The sequence below is a fragment of the Ambystoma mexicanum genome, chromosome 5p (assembly GCF_040938575.1).
Source record: "Ambystoma mexicanum isolate Mex_15411 chromosome 5p, UKY_AmexF1_1, whole genome shotgun sequence".
Classification (NCBI taxonomy): domain Eukaryota; kingdom Metazoa; phylum Chordata; class Amphibia; order Caudata; family Ambystomatidae; genus Ambystoma; species Ambystoma mexicanum.
The window spans coordinates 546,343,655-546,360,317 of NC_090930.1; the positions used below are offsets into that span (position 1 = coordinate 546,343,655).

General features: G+C 47.4%; 1 protein-coding gene across 1 annotated transcript in view; it reads right to left on the minus strand.

Moving 5' to 3' along the window:
* Nucleotides 1–16,663, minus strand: part of SASH3 (SAM and SH3 domain containing 3) — a 516,850-nt gene that overhangs the window by 268,665 nt on the left and 231,522 nt on the right. Inside the window, exon 2 of the mRNA XM_069612974.1 lies at nucleotides 6,405–6,500. Coding sequence (XP_069469075.1) covers nucleotides 6,405–6,500 — 96 coding nt within the window. The remainder of the gene's footprint in view (nucleotides 1–6,404; nucleotides 6,501–16,663) is intronic.

Consider the following 16,663-nt stretch of genomic DNA (forward strand, 5'->3'; position numbering starts at 1 on the left):
GCAGGTCTCTGTGCGCTGGAAGATTCAGTTGTGTTATTTTAATTGCCCCCTTCTCCACTGCCTCCTCTGTGCCCCAGTTGTCCTCAATGGGGGCCTTCCTTGCCAGTTTCCATCACGGCCCTCTCACTCCAATCTCATCCATACCATCCTGTCTGGTGGTCCGCACATCCCTGCCTCAGGTGGAAGTCAGGGCAAGTAGAGAGGTGGTGGTTGCTGTGCCTGAACACGCACCTGCACAGGATCAGGCATCAGTGGGACTGCTGGCACATAATGACAGTGCTGGTACTGTACCCCCGTTGTACAACATCCAGGCAGCGTGGGTACTCGCATAGTGTATGCTTGGCCAGGCAGTGGTAGTATAGGAGTGGCCTCGGCCAATCCTCGCAGGGCCCAACAACATCAAGGAGGCAAGCGGGCAGCAATGTACAGTCACCTGAACGGAGGAGCGCAGGGGTTTTAGCAAATTGCTGTGCGTCCAGAAGGACTTTAGGGTGCAGTTGATGGCGGAGAGGCAGCGGGCGATGATGGCATGGGTTGCTAGGGCAAGGGCAGAGGTGATGGAGGGAAGGACACAGAGGCGGGTTACCATACTGGAAGAGGCTTGCTGGGATGCAGAGGAGGAGGTGTGGAGATTGAGGGAGAGCCTGCAAGCTGCCCAGGACTAGAAAGCGGCCCTCTTCCAAGTGGAGGACGATGAATGTGACTCTGCCCTGGAGGATGTCATGAGAGACTACTGAGCATGCTGCCTATGTTTATCATTCATTTTGTTTTGAGTTTTGAACTTTTTTACATGTTTACCCTTGTACATTTCTCCCTTCCGCGTAGCTTGTCATCATAGTGTACATATTTCTAATAGAGGTTTCTCTTTGTTCATCATACAGTTGTTGTTGTCTGTTCATTCAAGTGTTGCATTTTGTTTGGTTTCATTTCCTTATGCATTTGTTCTGTAACTGTCACATGGGTTGGGGGGCCTAACTGTGGATGTGTGGTGTGTTATTCATTTATCAACTGTGGATTTTGGGGGTGGCTTGCCTCCTAATGCATGGCCACCCACCAACACACATCAGCTGCCAGCCAGTGGGTGCTCTCATGTCAGGCTGCACATCTGCCATTGGAATGCTTCATCATCACATGTGAGTTTGTTTATATCTGGCCGTACACCTCATCCATGTGCTTGACTCACACCCTGTCAGACCTCCTTTACTTCACCATGACACATGCTGTTCAACTTGTATTAGTTGCAGGGCCTTGGAATGCTATGTTTTCCTACCTGAGTCCCTTCATTCATTGATTGTTGCTTGCTACTCTGCACTCACATTACATGTGACTCTGTCCTATCAGTGATGTCTTGGACTTATGTCCTCCTCGGTCATTCACCTACGGCACTTTGGGCCATTGCATTGGCAAATGGGCACAATGATTTCACATTGAATTCCACTTTGTTGCTGGTGCTACATTCTGCTGCCCTGTTGCTGTGCCACTGGTTGTGATGTACCAGGGAATCTTATGATGGATTCTGCATCAGTGCCCCCAGTTGTTATGTCTATGGGTGGGTATGTGGCCAGTGTGCTTCATGTTGGTGTCAAGTTAGTGGAGTTCAAATAAGCTGTTGTTCAACATTGGACTAGTAGGGGGGTTATGTGGCAGGTCCAGGCTAGGGTGCTGTCAGAGTTGGGGGAAGCTGGCGGGTGGTGTGATGACCAATGGGCCTGCCTCGGGGCGGTGTTGGAGGTGAGGGGGGTGGTTGGTGGTGTGAGGACCTGTGGGTCTGGCTGGGGGTGGTGTCAGAGGTGAAGGGGACTGGTAGGTGGTGTGAGGACCTATGGGGCTGCCTGAGGGTGGTGATGGATGTGAGAGGGGATGGTGGGTGGTGTGAGGACCTGTGGGCCTGCCTGGAGGGGTGTCAGAGGTGAGGGTGGGTGGTGGGTGGTGTGAGTACCTGTGGGCTGCCTGGGTGTAGTATTGGAGGTGAGAGGTACTGGGGTAGTGTGAGGACCTGTGGGCTTGCCTGGGGGTGGTGTGAGGACCTGTGGGTGTTATCGGAGGTGATGGGGTGGTGGGTGGTGTTAGCACCTGTGGGTCTTCCTGGGTGTGGTGTCAGAGATGAGGGGGGCTGGTGGGTGGTGTGAGGACCTGTGGGCCTGCCTGGGGGTGGTGTCGGAGGTGAGGGGGGCTGGTGGGTGGTGTGAGTACCCGTGGGCCTGTTTGGGGATGGTGTCAGAGGTGAGGAGGCTGGTGGGTGGAGTGTGGACCATGTTTGGGCTACCTGTGGGTGGTGTCGGAGGTGAGGGGGGCTGCTGGTTGGTGTGAGGACTTGTGGGCCTGCCTGGGGTGGTGTTGGAGGTGAGGGGCGCTGGTGGTGGTGTGAGGACTTATGGGGCCTCCCTGGGGGTAGTGTCAGAGGTGAGGGGGCTGGTGGATGGTGTCTAGGCTTGAGGGTGCTGCTGTACAGTCTGGGGATTTGGCAGATGTTTTTTAGTATAGGGAGTAGGGTCGAGGGTTTACAGGATTGCAGGTGTGCAGCCGTTACTTGTGTGGGGTAACGTGCAGTTTGGCTGGGGTGCTGACGTTACTTACAGGGGAGCTCACGCAGGTTTGAAGGGGTTCAGCTGTTACTTGCATGGGGCATCACGCAGATTGGCTGGGGTGCGGATTTTATTTACATGGGAGCTCATGCAGGTTCTCATGGGTGCAGCCGTTACGTATGCGGGAGCTCGCACAGGTTTGCAGATGTGCAGCCGTTACGTATGTGGGAACTTGCACAGGTTGCAGAGGTGCTAGGTGTTGATTCAATGGTGGACGCAGAGGTTTGCAGAATGGTTAGTCTATGGCTCTGTTTTTGGTTTGCGTGGGGGCATATCGTGGGCGTTCATTGCGCAGCACGGTTTTGGAATGCGCATTTCAATCCATGAATACGCAAAGCACCCATTGGAAACTTTGCACATAGGGCCGCACAGAGCCGTTCTCCGCACGCAGGCTTTGCGGGATCAATTAGCACTTTTCCATGAATTGGGCCCTAGATCTCAGAATGCATTACACAATGGAAATCAACTGCTTAGGTTTCTGCACCAGGGTTGAGCAATGCACATAGCTGAAAGCATAAACATATGCACATGGAAGAAGGGGGAAACGCAAGGGGTACACCGGGGAATGCTGCTGACAATTAGAGGTGCTGCAAAGAGAAGAGTGTCCCCAGGAACTGGGAAATACTCACACATTTACTTTTCCGGAAGCTGGCACATGTAGCTGAGGTGCTCAGATGAAGTGAAGAGGCCCAGCATGGTCCCAGCAACGACAAGGTGAAGAGCATCAAGGCTGCACACAGATGATCACAGGGCCTTTCAGGGGAACAGATCTCCAGCAGCATGGAGGGCTGGCCTCGGGCAGGACTAGCCACAGCAGGGACAAGCCAGAACACAGGCGGGAACATTCTCTCAAGTGGAAAAGCCACCCCCAAGCCCCGAATTCTGAGCGTAAATAACCAAAGGGACAGTCCAAGTGGATGTGGTTGCGGAGTGCTAGTAAAGCCTACTAAAAAGGAGTAGTTAATTCATATCTGCACATAAAAACGTGCAAATCAAGAGGCAACTGGATAACACGCATTACAACAACACTTCTAATAGTACAATGATACAATGATGCAATGTATAGAACCGAATGAGGGCCCATAGCAGGTCCATAGGAAGAATTGCAGTTTAAAAAGTCATTTTACATAAATGTTTTTCTTTCAGGCAAAAACAGTCCAATAGTGCACATTTGCTCAATCGTGTCTGTTCAAGCATTTTACCTGGGACATGCCTTGTCTATCTATAAGTTACACAGTGCAAATGGGCGACTGGCCAAAACTCCACTTCCATAGAGCCTGTGGCCCACCCAGCAGATCAGCTACCAGCTCGTTAAAGAGTATTACAATTGACTAGTGATCAATCTACTTGTCTAGAAGCTCCAGTATGGCCAGCTGGAGAATGGGGAATCCTTACAGACAATGCTGCAGTTCCAGTAACAGCTAAACAATCTATCGCCACAAAATGGAAGGCAGGATTGCCTGATGTTAAAACATCTAAAGGCTTGTACAGAGAGAGCACAAGCTCCTTGTTCAGAAAGGTAAGAAAGGACATCTAATCCAGCCTGTTCCTTAAAAGATATCCAATGCACTTCACAAACTGCTTGAGCTACCAGCATAAAGTAATAGAGGCCCCGCCCTTCTGATTAACATACAGAGCCTTTGACACTGTAAACTGTAAAGGGATATCTAGGTGGGAACTCTTAATTGTGGGGTTCTGAGAAAAGCCTCTGCCAGTCCCACCCTGTGGTTCACCCGCTCACTCCCCTTCCAGTTAGGCAACCTCCAAAGGGATTTCTTGAGCTCACAGAAGGTTAAAACCCAGCTTTTCATTTAAATTCCTATGATGGTGTCACCGGATGTCACCATACTTTTTAGTTGCAAAATGCGGTGTGAGGTTTCACAGGAACTGATGTGGCTGAAAAGCTCACATTAACTTTCATGAAAGGAATTAATCAGAACTTCTGTATTAGGGTCTCTCCAACATATTATTTAGATTGTGTTTGCTAATTAAGTACAACAAAACTCCAGTGGTAAGAGAGTGGGTGGACTGTTGATTGAAAGAAAACCTGTGATTTGCCGAATGTCTACATGTAACCGTGTAACATGTACATAATATAACCCTATGGACCGAGGCAGGGATCATTATTACCGGATAAGTTACTTGCCCCAAAGTTATGGTCGGACACGAAGCTGAGGGGAATACGTTGGGGAAGGATACTTATTCCAAGTGATAACCTCAATTCCTGAGGTCTAAGAGCACTTAGTGCTAATGGCACTTTAGTGTTTTGGGCTGTGGTGAATAAGTAAAAAAGGTTAATTTATTGGTGAGTTAAGTAAATAGGAAAATCATGGCAGTAAAATAGAGGTTTTGTTTTGTAGTATGCAAACCACTTAGTTGTGTTTATTTGGTAATTATTTGAATTGTGAACTTGGTTGAATTGTGGCAGATTTTAGAAGTCGTATGCACTAGGTGTAGTGTAAAAGTGATGCACTGCTGTGTAGTAAACGTAAAGCATTCTATACATGTTTTACTTTTCGCAGTGAATCGTTAAATTGGATGCTGCTGGTTATGTTGAAGGTGCAGTCATAATAGATCCTCCCAGAGAGAGAGTGCCCTGTTTTGCATGCAGGCGAGTTGAAGTAATGGTGGACATGTTTTCCTGAAGTTCAGACTCAGTGCTCTCTTGCTTAGTTTGTATAAAGTTGGTGACATGATGTTGTTTTTACACCTGAGTGGTGCATGATTGTGTTTTTTTTTATGTTTAATGCTGATTTTTTCCCTTGTGTCAGATAAATGTTCTCTGTTGTTTTCTTGTCTGATTCTAAAGTCAGTGTGTTTGGTCAATATCAGTCATTATTGACGGCATTCCAATAAGATTGGTTGAGTGGAGGACAATAATGATCGCCATGTGATAATGGTACGATATACAGTTTGGATATAGTTGCAGGGAGGACTAGCAGATGGTGGCATTTAAGGGCAATACTTGAACATTTTGGAAGGGAAGTGGAGGGAGGGGGCAACCAGCTGAAACATAAAAGTCACAGTTCCCTTTTTTTTAAAGTGAGACCATTTAGACGATTGTTAGGTGTGCTTCCTTCTTGGGCACATTCTACCAAGGAGTTACTAGTGATAAATATAGTATTTGCATTTCTATTGGGGTCCTTATCCAATAGTTTTTACACAACATTTTATTTCTCCAATTGGCTGATTACGAGTATGGCGCTGTGGGAAAAAATAGGTGGTATCGGAATTACTGCCACTTTTCCCGCTCTGCCAAACTATGAGTATGGTCCTGAAGTGGGGGATTTATCTGCAGCATAATGCGGGAGGTAAAGCCTCCCACTTTCCACCAACAATTGTAAAAATCGGCGGAAATGTCCACAGTGGTAATTGCACCAGCAGTAGTTCCGCTAGAAATGCCCCATAGAGTCCAATGGACTCTCAAAAAATGGGGATTAATTCTGCCACTGCCACTTGTTATCTGGCGGTAATTCCACCAGCCCAAGTGGTGGTATTAATTCTGCCACTGCCACTTGTTATCTGGCGGTAATTCCACCGCACCAAGTGGTGGTAACAGTAATTCTTTTGGGCGGCATTCCGGCAGATTTACACCCAGAACACAGCCCAACTCGTAATGAAGCCCAATATGTTCTCATTTGACCAGCTTAAAAGGAAAAGAAGAAGTTGAGCCTTGTTTACTATGATTCGAACACGCAGATTTTGCACAATTTCGATATCTCGTTCTGCTGCTAAGGTCTTAAAGTAATGCCAAACATGGCTCGAGTGTTGTCAATGTAGCAGAGATGCGACCGTATGTAAGAATGAAGATGAACTTACGTCCGTTTCTAAGTTGAATTCCTTGTCAGTCACCAGTGGGGAGCTTGGCTTTGGTCTCACGAAATCCTTAAAACTACTGGACCGCTGAAGAGACAGCTGAAGGAAAAAGAAAAAAAGATCAAGAAAAGAGAAACTTTCCATGATTTAGGGAATACTAAGGAGGGCGCAGAATAACCCTCACTAACCTGAAGCAACAACCAAAGGGTCAGTATTTCAACAATTGATGTGTTCTCTTGTGCCTGTTTTGTAGATGAATTATTTGCAGGATGGGCAAGGAGCATTAGCTCTTTCCTGAGAGGGGTTACTTTGTAAGTAGACATGAGTGGGGAACTCTAGCCAGGCTTAGGCCATGAGCCTCTGTGGAGCTATAGTGGGTTCTTCCTTGTTCAACCATTCTTCCTGAAACTCGCAAGAACCCAAACAATCTCCCCACTTCTCTTAGAGACGAAGGGCCTCATTACACGGATGGCAGCGAACCATGGCGCTATTAGCGCTATGGTTCATGCCGGTAAAATACTGGCACCGCCTTGGCGGAAAGGGGAATTACCGCCCCATTCCAAGGTTGGCGGGGCGGTAATTCCCCCTTCCACCATTGCCCTTCCCCATTCCCATTTTTGCCCCATAGGGCATAATGGGAATGGGGAAGGCGTTAATTACGGTACCGCAAACTGCGGTACCGTAATTAGCTCCCTGGGTCCCTTTGCGGGTTGGTTTTTAACGCCTGCAAAAAGCAGGCGTTAAATTCCCCAACCCGCAAAGGGACCTCGTAGTAAGGCGGTAAGTGTTTACCGGTACCGGTATTTTACCGGTACCGGTAAATCCTTTTACCGGTAAAGGTAAAATACCGGTACCGGTAAACCCTTACCGCCATCCGTGTAATGAGGCCCGAAGCAACTACAAAATATTTAAGTGAACCCTTAAAACAACATTGTTCAATTCATTCTTCCTGGACACCTAGAATAGCCACGCAGAGCTCCTCGTCCAGCCACTCCTGAGAACCACCACCTGGCCCCTGACATAGCCTGAGAAGTGCAACTTTAAAGATCCCGAGACCCAACCAATGATGCAATGATGCACTTACAGTGTTTCCTTACTCTCCGATATGCTTTGTTGTCAAATAGGGATGCATTCTATTCTGTTTGATGCCTGGATTGCTTCAATGTACTACCCTGTTCTTTCTTCCCCTGTTTATGTTCTAAATTAGCTTAAAACAAAGCACAAATGAAATGAAAACATTACAATAAATAAAAGATGAGGATCTCCCGAATATGGTCTGCCTCTTTGTGTTTGAGACACACACAGATTTTTTAATGGGGTAATCAATAGCATGTCCACCTCATAATAAAACGCAATGGCATTAGACTTGCATGATCTCCATCTAACTGATAAGTTCAATCACAAGCAGTTCAAATGGCAAATCCTAAACTTGTTAAAAAGCAGAGCAGAACAGAACATGCACAGCCCATATCAGCCAGCAGCAGTGGCGTAACACAAAATGTGGGGGCCCCCCTGCGAGCCATGCTGAGGGGGCCCCCCAACTCGGCAACAAATCACGGGTTGCGCCACACTCTGGGCCGGCCTAGACTGTCACGCTTGCACAATACGCATGAACGTGCTGCTGAAGGGGTATGCCGCACACTGCACTAGGAAAAAGATATAAATATGTGTTTTAATGCAATATACAGCACACTTTCTGAGATAAATTGGCTATAAAGCCAGAGTGTTTGCAATTGTTTTGTAGGGTAACACAATCCAATACATGCAAGTCACCAACAGTGCACAGGAACATTAATGCTTCCAACTGGGTGCACAATGTAGACCAGTGTAAACACGTAATAACATTATAGTACAGAATGCCAGGCCACATTTAGACAAACCTAGACTGTTTCAGCAAAATGCCAGTCAAAGCAATAACACTCATCAAGAAGAGAGCACACAATAAAGCATGTGTCTCCATGGCCTCGAACAACATGGCCAAACTCTTTAAAATCTGCAAGGAACTGGTCAATCCTGTTGTGGTCTATACCTCTTCTGTTCCCTCCCATGCCCTCTGTTCAGCTCTGGCCTCTCATTTCTCTGCTAAATCTCAGGACATCCTGTCCTCTATGTCCTCTTCCTCTCTCGGCCCATTTTGGCCATCTCTTCTCTCCTCCTCCTTTTTCCTCTTTCTCTCTGACAACACCTGACAAGGTTTCTAGACAAGTCTGATCTATGAAAGTGTCGTCCAAACAGGTGCTCCGCTGCTCCTCCAGAACCATCAAAGCCCATATTGACACCCTCGCTCCAGCCTTGGCCGATTTCTGTAATCACTCTTTCGCCACTGCAATGTTCCCCTCTCCCTTTGAGCACTCCCTTGTGCACCCACTCCTCAAGAAGCAGTCTGCTGATCCTACCTGCTGGAAAACTATCGCTCAATCTCCACCTTTCCTGAGCAAACTCTTGGAAAAGCTTGCCATCTCCCAGCTTACTCTCCACACTGAATCTGTTGGTTGTCTCCATGACCATCAGTCTGGCTTCAGAGCTGCCAGAGGCATGGAAACTGCTCTCCTTAACACCTGTGCTGCTCTCTAACCTTGATTCCAGCATTCCTTCTATTCTTATCCTTCATCTTTCCTCTGCTTTCGACAGGGTCAACATCGCCATCCTGATCAATCGACTCTGTGAGAACCTGGGCATCACAGATCAGACCCTAGAGTGACTGACCTACTTCCACTTGGACCGCCACTCCGCTCCCAGGTCGATCGTGGTCCCATTCTCTCCGCCACCTCTCTCTACCTGTGGCATTCCCCAGGGCTCTATCCTCTCACGCTGGTTTTTCAACCTCTACTTGGCCACTTTGGCCTCCCTGATCTCTACCTTATCCTCTAACTTTCAGTGTTGTGCAGATGACTCAGCTTTCCTTCAGGCTCCCCTCATCCTCCTCTCCTCTCTTGCTCATTCCTGACTGTCTATCCACGATTCAGGATTGGTGCGCCTCCAACAATCTCTGCCTTAATGCCAGTAAGACAGAGATCCTTCTCATTGGGACCCTTGCCACTGTGTTTCCTCTCTCACTATAGCAGACCACCTTGGGCCCTCTTCCTTTGCCTTCCTGCGAGGCAGAAAAACTTGGTGTCATCTTCAACGCCACACTCTCTTTCTCTCCTAACATCTCGGACATCACCAAGAAGTCCCACTACCAGCTGCTCCTCCTCAAAGGGACTCTTCCCTTTCTCACTCTCCACCAGAAGCTCACTGTCTCTAAGCTGGACTACTGCAACAGCCACTTTCTCAATCTGTCTTCCTCTAGTCTCCTTCATCTGCAAATAATCCAGAACAGGACTGCAAGAGTTAGCCTTGGCCTCAAGCCCTGGGATTGTATTTCTCCAACCCTGAAATCTCTCCACTGGCTGCAAGGATCAAGTTCAAGAACCTTTGCATTGCCCACAAGGCTTTCTGGGGCCAGTGCCAAAACTAAATCCAATGCTCTCTTCCAAAATACCTTCTTTCTCTAACCCTTCACTCAGCTACCTCCAACTCTCTATGGCTTAGACATTTCTCCAGGCAGAGAGTGGGGGTAGACCTCTCTCCTCTGCTGGTGCCTCCAACTGGAATGGCCTCCCTGCCCCTCTCAAACTTGAGGCGGACAACCTGAAGTTTCGGAAGCAGCTAAAAGCTTTCCTCTTCTCTGCTGCTTTCGCTCTCTCTCCCCCCTGCAGACCTACCTGACCTACATGTCTGCTGTACTGACTGGCTGCTTGGCTACCCTCAGAGTCTCTCTGAGTCCAGGCTCTTTCTTGATTGGTCACCCTTGCACTGCCTCCGGGCCTACCATGCACTTAGGGGCTGTAACTGTAACCCTGCAGTCCATTGTTCTCCTTGCACAACCAATAGCTGCTCTGCCCTGGCTGCACTTACTGAGAGCATTGCTGCCCTGTTTTCCCCTCCCCTCTCACTTGCACTTCCCTGCTCCCTTTTCCCTTGCACTTCTCGTTCTCACAATGATACAAGGCCTAGTGAGATTGTTTGTCTTGTCCTCCCTCTATCATCCCTCCCTTGTGTACACTTGTGTACAGGCGCATTATAAATGACTTGAATCACATCATATCATTTTATCACAGATGCCCAGAAAAATATACAATGCCGCAGTAAGAAATGGCTAGACTGGCAGCACCCAAATGCCAATCTAGCCAGGTAATTAAAGTTAGCAGGACTACTTTATCAGAAATGTCCAGTTAAAAGAAAGTCATACCAAACTGAGGAATGACTAGACTGGCTAAATCAAAATGCCTCTCTAGCCACTAATACCACATATCATGCCTGCTTAGCCTGGACATGGACAACCATTATGATTTATCACACAATCCTGCCCCCCCCACACATCCACTCTCCCTCCCACCCACCACCCCAACCTCCACAATCAGCTCCTTGGCCCAGAATTACCTCTGTGTCCCTCTTCCTTGTCCCAGAGCTTTCGTATGAGGCTCCTTGCCTCATAGGTAAGTACTGGGATGAGGAACAGTGGGACTAGGAGTGATGAAGATTACAGGTAGCTAAATCAGGCATTACCTCCATGTACCTCTACCTCTTCCCAGTACTTTTGTATGAGGCAGTGTGCCTCAAACACACGTACTACCTCGTATATAAGTACTGGGACGAGGAAGAATAGGGCTAGGAGTAAGCAAGGCATTAAACACAAGTAGTAGCGCAACACCATTGAGTTGACTGGGCTTCAGCACTACCCCCCCTGACATTTTGGGCTACATTGACTCAACTTGGCTAACCTTTAGAGCAGTTGCCAGATCGAACAGGACACAGATTTTAAACGGCACCTGGTTTTTGCTGTTAACAAGAACACAGCAATTACCAACGTAAATCATTTCACTGTTAGTACCTGCATTCAAATTCCACATTGTTTAGGCGATTGAAATCGTGATGTGGGTTTAGTACTTGCATGCCAGGGGAGTGATTGGAAGGGTAGAGAGGGAACAGGAGACTTATAGGAGAGAGTTAACTGCTTGTAACATTAAATCTGCACTAGAATAGTCTCATTAAAATGCGTAAATAATTTGGATGCGCCCACACAAATAAGTTTCCCCCTCCCCACTGCATGTGAAGTTAGCGCCTTTCCCAACATTTGAAGGGTTAGCCCCCCCCGAAATGAAGGTTTTCTTGTGCCCCTGTACACAAGCACACACACCATTCACCTTATACACACCCAGTCATCCACACATTTAAGTGTGCACCCTTTCACCATACACTCACACAGGTAGCCACCTATACATTTATGTGTGCACCCTTCACCATGCAGGCACACCCCCACAGCCACCCATACATTTAAGTGTGCACCCTTTCACCATACACACACAGGCAGCCGGCTATACATTTGAGTGTGCACCCTTTCACCATAGACTCATACACGCACACCTCATGGAGTTGAGAGGGGGCCCTATTACTTAAAAAAGAAATTGGGGCTCATTACGGGTCCAGCGGTAACCGTGCCGGTGCTACCGGCGGGTTGCCGCCAGACCCATAAAAAATTACTGTGGCCTGACTTCCCGGTGCCACCGTGCTATTTCAAGTCCGGCGGCTGGGAAATCAGGTGCCGGTAATTTCGTTAAACCCCAGACTCCACGGGAATGGGGACACAGAAGCACCTGCACCATTGTTAACGGTGCCGGTGCTTCCGTGACAGGTCTGCCTACCGTGGCTGCTGTGCCTGGCAGGGTCAGACCTGTCGGGCACGGCAACCCCACCAGGCAGACCTGTAATATGCCGGTCCGGAAACAACAGTGCCTGTAAGCTTACCAGCACCGTTGTTTCCGGACCGGCATGGTCAGAATGAGCCCCATTGTTTCTTTTTTAAGTCACTATGGCCCTCATTACAACTGAGGTGCTAAGTGCACCAACTTTACCACCATAGTGTAAACTACGTTTACACCATGGTGGATGGCGGATTTACCGCCCCATTACAAGGTGAGTGGGGCGGTAAATCCCCATTTCCCATTTTCCCTTCCCCATTCCCATTTTTGCCCCATAGGGCATAATGGGAGTGGGGAAGGCGCTAATTACGGCACCGTAAATTACGGTGCCGTAATTAGCACCAAGGTGCCTTAGCACCATGGAACTTAACGCCTGCAAAAAGCAGGCGTTAAGGTGGGAATCAGGCGTTAAGGGTTAACGGTGGCGTTAACCCTTAACGCCTGAGTTGTAATGAGGGCCTATAACTTCATTAAGAAATTATTTCAGTTAAGGACCGAACCATAATCAAAATAATTTCTTTATGATGGCTGAGTGGCTTCAAAAACAAACAATTTCTTTTTGAAGGCATAGGGTTCCCCACCCCCCCACCCCATGACATGGAGGCCTCCAGCCTAGGGTCTTCCATGTCATGGGGTACGGGGGCCCTCAGACTTCAAAAAGAAAGTTTCTTTTTGTAGTCACTCTGCCGTCATAAAGAAATTATTTCTGTTACTGAAATGTTCTTTATGAATGCAGTGAATTTCAAAAGAAACTTTTTTTTTAGAATTTTTTTTTTTTTTTTTTTTTTTTTTTTTTTTACTGGGGCCCCCTCCCAGCCATGTGCTGGTGGGGCCCCCCACACCGCGGGGGCTGCGGGGGCCCCTGTTACGCCAGTGGCCAGCAGAGAACACTACCTTCCGAGAGTTCCTACAACAGTCAGACATGGGCCTCATTATAACGTAGGCGGTGACGGTATGAACGGTGCCATTAATGCACCGGCACCGTTCATACCGTACCGCTGCATTACGAGTGCTGCTCGCGGGTTCCTGACAGCCCGCCAGGTCTTAACTGGCGGGCTGTGCGGCACCCGTGAGCAGAACTCGTGATTGCACCGGCACCACTATCAACGGTGCCGGTGCAAACATGCTCCCCACCTCCATTCTGCCCTATGGTGCAGAATGGGGATCAGGAGCCTGGCATTTCCGCCACCCACAAATCGCGGGAGGCGGTGCTGGTAGCAAGGATGGCGGTAGCCGTGGCTCTATGGCAGGCTGCCATGCTCGTAATGAGGCCCGGTTGTGAACTCTCACACCACCTTGCACAGTCTCGCTCACATGGTGCTTTTATGACAGATATGTGAATTTAGGACCTCGGTCTGCCCTCCTTGGCTGAGACATGTTGGGAGCAAATACTGTGATTTAAAGTGCCATAGGATGGGACTTCCAACGAGTGTTTATGCCTCAGAGACATTTCAGATGACCATTGTGACACTATTTATTATAATGCACATTACTGCGTAATGTCATCACATATTTTTTTAAGTGCCTTTAGTGTCTCATTTACAGCTCTATGGCTGGTAAGTAATAGGTGTATGTATGGTGTACCAAAGAATGTACAGGTCTTAAAATAAATAGTCATATGTTACTCAAGTAATGTCTTCTTTTACTGTTCCAGAAAAAAAGAGATATTAGAGAAAATCAGGAAAGTTTATTTCCATCCTACAAATAAGTGCTTGTTTAAAATAATTAGAACTTTTAGAATTGCAGTGCACACAAAGCAAGTAAGGTCTCAATTGAGAGGAATACCAATTGCATGTGGTAGTTATAACAGATGTCAGTAATGCCCACGCATGGCTTTAACCTACGACTGGACATGGTCCTTAGAAAAGAACAATGTCCAAAGCATGGTTAACTCAAAACTGTACGCACGCATGTCGCACGCATGTCTGAAAATGATTATATTAACAAAGAAAACTGACTTGCCCATGGAAACGTGCGCTACTGTGGGCCTAATGCACAAAGAATCTAATTTTTGGAGTAATTGATGGTCCAGCGACTAGCTGTAGTGGGGATCTCTGACCAGGTTCTGAAATGGTTCTCTTCCTTCCTTGCTGATCTTTTCCAGTCTCTCTTCCTTTCCCCATTTATCTCTGCTCCTTGTCCTTTGACTTGGGGAGTCCCTCCGGGATCTGCTCTTTCTCCCCTTCTCTTTAATATGTATTTTCTGCCTTTGATCTCCTTGGTACATTCCTTTGGGTTTAGGTGTTATTCTTATGCTGACGACACCCATATTCTGATGCGCCTTGATTTGGCGCAGCAATCGACAGCGGAGCGCTGCCGACGTTGCCTTTTTGATATCTCGGTCTGGATGTGCGCCAACTGGCTCCGGCTCAATGGCGACAAGACCGAGGTCTTGGTCTTTGGGGCTCCACTTGAGACTCCTCTCTGGTCAGCTGATTTTTGGCCGTGCGAGCTGGGCCTTGTGCCACAGCCAGTCGCTGCAGTAAAAAATCTGGGGGTGAAGTTCTCGGCCTCCATCTCCATGCTCCCTCAAATAAGCTCTGTCTGTCAATGGGTTTGCTTTAAGCTTCACACTCTTTGTAAAGTTCTCCCCTTTCTTCCCATTGGACTTCGCCTACTGGTGGTCTTGTCTCTGGTTGCTGGCTCACTGGATTATTGCAATTCATCATACCTGGGCCAACCGGTCTATCTACTGCGGTGCCTGCAGATTCGGCAGACCTCTGCGGCACGGCTTGCCACAGGCATCTCTTGGTCCATCTCTGTTTCAGGTGTACTCAAATCGCTGCATTGGCTCCCGGTGGCCAGCGGTATTAAGTTCAAGGCAATGTGCATTGTGGCCCGTGCTTTTTATGGTATTGGCCTTGAGTTCATTCAGGAGAAATTTCGCTGCAGTATGTGCCGGCTCGCTCCTTGAGGTCGGCAAATACAGGTTGTATTTTGGTACAACATGTTAGACATGACCGTTGTGGGGGGCCGCTCCTTTTCTGTTGCCGCTGCACGGTTGTGTATTTCTCTGCCCACGCCCCTTCGTCTTACGGAGGATCATCTCAGCTTTATGCAGGCTGATGAAAACTTGGCTTTTTGCAGTCTAATTTCTGATTTTGGTGTTTGACTTTCTTTGTCTCAGAATAGTGTTGCCTTAGCGCCATGATGCCCGTTGCGGTGAGAGTTTGCGCTTTATAAATGGTTTAATATAACAACATAAGGTACTCTTGTTGCAACTCACACCAGTGACTGGTTGGAACTTACAAACAGGATTCACACGGAAATCAGTGGTAACTTACTACTGTGAAATAATGTGTCAATTACACCTTGTTCACAAAAATGGACAACTTGCCATCAGTACTGATGGTCTAGCGTGGTGAAACCATACTCCCAGGAATATTGCATGCCACACTGGAATGTTTTCTTTCACTGTCTCAATTCACAAGCATAATGTGGACTAAGAACATCTGGTTGTAATATAATTACAAGCAGTTAGACTCAATGGCACCATTGGGACTGAATGAAGAATTCTATGTGGGTCCATTTCTGTGATAGAGGCCATTAGTATTCAGTTTATCAGAATGTACTGCCTATTCCTGCAGATTGCAAACCTAGGAGTTTAGAATGTGAACTCACCTGAGGCAGTATAGACTAATAGCACAACATACTTATCTCTTATGCCACCTTTGGACCTAAGATGTTCATTGTATCCTAGAGGATGACATTTAAAAAGAACTTGAGCCATTACAAACAATGTTATTCATGTATGAATCTTACACAAAAAGTAAATAGCTATGCAGATTGTGACTCTCCAGAGACAGTGAGGACCATTTATCAATCTTCACCTAAGAGGTTTATCGTGTTTAGCAGGATTGTGGCTAAAAAGGACTTGATCAATTTTATACAATGTTATGAATTAATGAATCTTAAACAAAAAGTACATAGCTTTGGATATTGTGAACTCTTCAGAGACAGTGAGGACCATGTATCCATGCGTATGATGTTGAAGTTGACAACCATGGTCGTATATGGGGCTTCTTACCACTAAACAATCCTTGAATTGAGGATCTGTGAATTATAGGTGTAGATTTTCACTGTGATTGGTACATCAGTGTAGGAGCCATTTACAGCTGATTATATGACTTTAATATATTTATTCCATCTCACCTACTGTGACACATATGAGAATATGAGATTTGGTGATCATTTCCAAGTATCACTTACATCAGATAAACATGACTATGGCTATCAGATAAACATGACAAGGCTATCACTTTTATTAGTACCCAGCGAGGGCTCAATCAGAATGAAATAGCCATTCTGATTGGCCCTCACTGAGTCGTTACCAGGCCGGGAATCCCTCCGTCAGGATTCATCGGCCTTTGTCCCCGGCGGGGGGCGTGGCAGCCCCTCAGCCAATGAGGAGGCTCGAAGTGGGGCCACTTGGGTCCTCAATATCTTCAACTCTCCCTTCCTAAATACCTTACTTCTCGAGCTCTCCGCTCATCCGCCTCCAACTCCCTCAGGGTCAGT